The sequence below is a fragment of the Arachis hypogaea genome, chromosome 8, assembly GCF_003086295.3.
Source record: "Arachis hypogaea cultivar Tifrunner chromosome 8, arahy.Tifrunner.gnm2.J5K5, whole genome shotgun sequence".
NCBI lineage: Eukaryota > Viridiplantae > Streptophyta > Magnoliopsida > Fabales > Fabaceae > Arachis > Arachis hypogaea.
In genome coordinates this window covers 49,709,827-49,715,747 of record NC_092043.1, presented here as the reverse complement: position 1 = coordinate 49,715,747, position 5,921 = coordinate 49,709,827, and the positions used below count along the sequence as shown (strand labels likewise).

At 29.4% G+C, this 5,921-nt stretch overlaps 1 protein-coding gene across 1 annotated transcript; it reads right to left on the bottom strand.

Moving 5' to 3' along the window:
- Nucleotides 1–1,392: 1,392 nt before the first annotated feature.
- Nucleotides 1,393–5,128, bottom strand: LOC112708491 (protein UNIFOLIATA-like). The gene is made up of 3 exons (XM_025760632.3): nucleotides 4,575–5,128; nucleotides 3,578–3,990; nucleotides 1,393–1,971 (listed from the first exon to the last, which is right to left on the bottom strand). Exons 1-3 carry the CDS (start codon nucleotides 5,050–5,052, stop codon nucleotides 1,591–1,593), a joined length of 1,272 nt encoding a protein of 423 aa, XP_025616417.1. The 5' UTR covers nucleotides 5,053–5,128; the 3' UTR covers nucleotides 1,393–1,590.
- Nucleotides 5,129–5,921: the final 793 nt, after the last annotated feature.

Sequence of the window (5,921 nt, the reverse complement as noted above, 5' to 3'; positions counted from 1 at the left end):
GACTTTTAGTATGTACATAATATTTTTGTTTTTAAATATTGTAACAAAATATCATCATTAATTTTTTTTTTAAATTTAAAAATTTCAGATAATTAATTGTGATATCAACCAAAATATAAATTTAAGTCTTTTACCTTGTATCACTAGCCAAAATATGAAGTACCATATTAATTTTAAGTAGCTGAGATTTAAGTATCATTATCATGTTTTGATATTCTCTTTCTTTTTTATATATTCATTTCTTTTAATCTTATGGTAATAATATAAGGCATGCCATATGCCATGCTATATATAGCGGGGACCATAGATCTCCATGAGAAGAAACTGATGCCTATATATATAATTTGCTTATTTAATTTGGTATATGTTTATATTTAAGAAGCATGTATTAATGTATGTCACTTAGTAGGCTCAGGTCAAACTGTGAACTAATTACATATTTAATTTCTAACCTCATATTCCTTCTTTGTGTGACTTATCAGGAAAAAGGCTGAAATTCAAAAAATAAAAAAACAGAGGTTTAAACTTTGTGAGGTTCTCTCTTTATTTTATAGGTGATTACTAATATAAAAATATTTTATGTTAAAATGATAATTAAAAATTATTAAAGATTTAACATGTTTTTTTTAATTATTTGAACTAACATAGGTCCATATTTTAATTATCATATTTATATAAAAAAAATTATATTAGTAATTATTTTTTATATATATTTTCGTCTAGTTTATTTCACAAAATAATTTTCATCAATAACATATCTTTTTAATTTTTTTATTTACAAAGGTGGATGTAGTAGGATAGCAACGTGTGAGAAGTTTCGATGGATTCCACTTGAAAACATGTCAATAGTTGCAAAGTTGAAATCCAATGGGCTTTTAATGTGTCCAAAACCTATAAGGGGTTATGGGCGTGGGTTAGGTTAGTTTTTGTGTTAGGCCTGCAAGTATGGTAAAGAAAATGAAAATTCATGATTTTGTAACAATAAAAAGTAATAAACACGTACTAAATGATAAAAAAAAATTTATTTGCTGGTATTTTAAATTTTAATTAAATTTAATTAATTAAATGTTTTATATTTTTTTAAAATTAGAAGATACATTATTATTCTCTCTCATATATTATTGCATATAATGTGTTTATTTTGCATCTTCTTAGAATATAAAATTAAATATATAAAAAATTATAATTTATTCTCTCATTTCTAAGAGTACCAAGTAGTTAAAAAAAAATAGAGTACTGGAGTAGTTGTCATTTAATTAACTATAATTAATGTTACTAGTGATAGTCTCTAGTATATTAGGTTATTGTTTACTCATATTTAATTTGAAGAACTTATTTAACTTAATTAAAATTAAAAAGACATTAATTTGCATAAAAATTAAGGAACAAAACTAACTAATAAACATTTACTCCATAATAGCATCTAATTAACTCGTACTTCAAGGCACACTAATGGAATTAAATTTCCATAACTAACTAATAAGTCTCAAGGTTCATCTTAAGTCCTACATATATATATATATAACACTGTCTAGTTAAAATTATATATTCATATATAACTAAGCAGCAAATTTACTACAAAATTAAAAATTAAAAAGGAAGTTGGGCAACTGCTGGCGAAACAGAGGTAGAGACTGCTACGGTGGCGACCACAGCAGCATTGTTACTCTCAGCATGACAAAGTTGGCGGAGCTTAGTAGGGACATACCAAATGGAAAGGCGAGGATGAGCATTGAAGATGGCATCAATGTCCCAACCCTGACGAGCAGCTATCGCAACTAGAGGCTTGTAGCACGCTTGCCTCCAGGCGCCCACGTTCTCGCCCCTCTCCTTGAAGGTTCGTCGGAGCTCGTTAGACGCGTCCTCGTCGAGGCAGTGTAGGGCATAGCAATGGACGTAGTGCCTCATCTTTGGCTTGTTAATGTAGCTTGCACCTGCTTTCTTTGCATACCTGAATACTTGATTTGTTACCTGCGCTACCAAAATTCATCAACAACAAACAAATGTTATCTCATCCTTCTAATAATATTAATGTATAAACCCAATTGAGTACATTTTAAGTTCACTAAACATGAATAAACTTAATTAATTTAAAATATAAATTTTAAAAATAAAATAAAATTTTTTTAACTTATTATTTAGGTTAGAAAAAACATTGTTTTCTTATGCTTTTTCGTAACTACGTATTGTATTTTGATCGTATTAAAAGTACACTAATATATATTAAAATATAAAATGCACCTTAAAAATAAGTTAAACAACACATATAATTCCATCATATATATATATATATATATATATATATATATATATATATATATATATATATATATATATATATATATATAAAACAAGGTGAATTTTTAACTCCATCATTATATTATAGATAAGAAGTCAACTATATTATAGTAACATAATTCAGCTTCCAACATCTTTTACTAATGGGTGTATGTAATATTGTGATATCTCAAAAGAATAATCATAAACAGTAACCTACTTATTGCCTACACCCATGCACATCAAAGTAACATTGAATAGAATATAGGCAAAGAACAATTCATCAAAGTAACAGAATCACAGGAACAGATGGATACGTGTCAATTAAAGGGAGAGGTGATTGTGATTGTTATGAGTGCATGCTAGAATCTAAGAAAAGATGCAATGCAATGCATGACTTTGACTAACGTGTGTTAATGTGAAAAGTTAGGGTTACTAAACCCTATATATATGGTTCTTCTTTGTGACCGGACAATACATTTCACCACCGTACGGATGCAGAATCTCAGTTTAAGAGTGGGACCCTCTCACGAGACTCCCTGACTCGTCACGTGTTCTTTCTTCTAAGCAACACAAGGAACCATCAAAACTGCAGAGACTTACTCTCACTCTCAGAAACCAAAGGATAAAAAAGGACAAATAAGAAAAAAAATCAATTTTATTCATGTTTGAAATAAATTCTTCTTATGGATGCATTGATATCAATATTGATTTCCTACACTATTAATTAAGTTTTGTTTAAAAATAAAATAATTAATATGCATATCCGATGATTTAAAAATATTTCTATGGTTATCAAATAAAATTTATATATTTAGACAACATTTTAAATAATAAATTTAAAATTAAAATTAGTTTTTATAATATGAAAATATATACATAATTATAAAAACTATTTTTTACTGTAAGTGCGAAAAAAATTGAAGTATAAAAACAAAAAATTTTATATATTATTAGTATAGAATTTTACAATTAACAAATACACAATTGTAAATGATAGTATAATTTTTTATTCTATCAATTAAATGAGAACATTTTTTTTATCCACATTGTAAAAAATATAAATGATAGTATAATTTTTTTATTCTACCAATCTATTGAGAACATTATTTTTTTATCCACATTGTAATAAATATAAATGATATTGTAGACAATTATTTCACGTAATAAATAATGAATCAAATCAACAACCAAAAAATTGGTTTATTTCACGTATGCATAACATTCATTAATGTAGCAAAGTAGGAAATAATAAAGAATAAAGAAGGTAACATAGGAGAGGGTTAGGGTCATATTATACCTTGGTGGGGCATTTTTCCCCACGGTCCTTAGCAATGGCTTGAACTTGGATCAAGAACTCACGGCATTGTTCATAGAGATGAAAAAGGTAGTCTAATCCATTCTTCTTGCCACGTGCCACTTCCCCAGGCTCCGTCACTATGAAGGGGTGCTCTCTTTGCCTTTCTCCGCCGTTGCCGCCATTGCTCCCTTCAATCATGTCGTTCTCTTCTCCTTCTAACTCTTCCTCTTCACCATCCTCGTTGTTGCTTCTATTAATTCCCTTGTTATTTATCTTGTTGCTTCTTCTCCTCCTCCTTTCTTGCTGCACCTGCTTCCTCCTCTCTTCTCCGCCGCCTACCACCTCCCACGTACTCCCTCCCCCGCTTCCAGCAGCCTCTTTCTCTTGTTGCACCACTGGTTCCTCTGATAAACCTGTGTACACATGTAAAACTAACATCGAGTTACCCTATATTTTCTCAGGATAAGTAAAGTATCAAATTTAAAACATTTCTTATATATTATGATATTATGTTTTGGCTAATAATCAGACCCATTTCATATATATGCTTTAATTAATTAATGTATCAATGACATCATATCATTCGTATATAATAGGATATGTATATATTGTTTAACTTGTAGCATTATATATAAAATGATACAAAGAAAAAAACACACACATATATGTTGAAACTATAAGTCATAACAACAAATGAATCATGTTAATTAATAAAATAATTAAATATAAACAAGGTATATATGTGTAACATTTAATTTGTAGCAAGATGTGTGTATATATTAGCAATGGTAGAACAGTAGCTTAATATAACAGTAGTCATCCATCAAACTTTTCAAAATGCTGGTGTAACATAGATTCACTCATCATATACATATAAGTATTATGATTATGATTATGATATGTAACACAAAAAGATAGTTGCTATATAACTAAGGGTTGAATCTAAGAACTTTGATATTTAATTTGTTTGGAAAGTGAAAATAGAATGAGTTATTACCTTCTTGAGAAAGAGCGTCAAGGGCGTTGGTGGTGGTATCAGTGGTGCAGAGGAAGTTACGGCGTTTGATAAGCTCCTCCTCCTCGAGACGACGCCGCTCAGCTCTAACGGCAGCCTTAACACCATACCTCTCACCGACGAGAAGGTCCCATCGGAAGATCTGAGAGAGGCTATTCATCATATCGTCGATCTCATCGTCTTTCATGTCAACAAGAGTCCTCACCGTGAACCCTAGCTCTGCCATCTTTGCCGCCGTGTAATAGCGTATACCGTAGGCTTGGAAAAGCTCTTCGAGACCTCCTAGGTCGGGTCTCTTGGGTGGCGGGAAGGACACCGAAGAAGGGGAGACAGCAGGGGGAGCAACCGTGTAGTCAAGGATCTGAGGCGGCGGACGAGTGGCAGAGGAAGGAGGAGGAGGAAGGACCGTGCGTGGATCCCACTTGAAGAGGCTTGTTGTGAATGCGTCAGCAGGGTCCATTGAGTGTTGAATGTTGAAGAGAGGGATTGGAAAGTGAGATGAGATGAGAAGAAATGATGCAATGTGATTGTATCTGTGTGAGAGGGTTTTGGTACTGTGTTCTAATGTTTCAGTCTACATAAATATTTATAGAAAATATTTATAATTATTATTTTTTAAATTTATTATTAAATGTACTCTTTATTATATTTATTATAAATATTATTAAATGTACTTTTTATTGTACTCTTTTTATACATTTGCACCATAATAAATTAAATTAATATACATCAATTTATATATTTTGGTGAATATGATAAATCGAATCTGTTTCAATCGAATTACATGTATACCTATTACTTAATTGATTTGTATAGAAATATTCATTAAAAGCATATACGTAACGCTTTTAATTTTGAATGATTGGCGTAATTTTAGCATGATTTTAGTTTATTTAGGTATTTTGCCTTAAATAAAGAGAATATAACCCTGCATCGTATACAATCTCTCACAAAAGACAAAAACAGTAAAATTAGTTATTAAATTAATTTTTTTTATTTGTTTGTATGTGATTTATTTTATTTTTTATATATATTTTATATTTTAATATATATTTTAGAATAAAACACATAAACAAACTAAACAGAAGTTAATATTACGTAATAATCGTAAATGTAATAATATTACATGATTTTTTTATTGTGTTTATATATATTACATTCTTGAATAAGATTCAAATTAATAAAAATATATATAAATCGAAATATATAGCTTCAATTTAGTAGGCATAGCAAAATGTTAAAATGACTAACAGATAGTAAATTGAAAGGTTAAATACTTTTTCGTTCTTAAGATTTTGGGATAAAATCAAAATCGTTTTTGACTTTTTT

What these genes read in the sequence shown, in the direction of transcription:
- LOC112708491 (XM_025760632.3), bottom strand. Translation starts at nt 5,052, where the DNA reads ATGGACCCTGCTGACGCATTCACAACAAGCCTCTTCAAGTGGGATCCA. An exon ending in TGACGCTCTTTCTCAAGAAG is followed by an intron (nt 3,991 to 4,574) that starts GTAATAACTCAT and finishes ATGTGTACACAG; the next exon opens with GTTTATCAGAGGAACCAGTG. An exon ending in GGGAAAAATGCCCCACCAAG is followed by an intron (nt 1,972 to 3,577) that starts GTATAATATGAC and finishes TTGGTAGCGCAG; the next exon opens with GTAACAAATCAAGTATTCAG.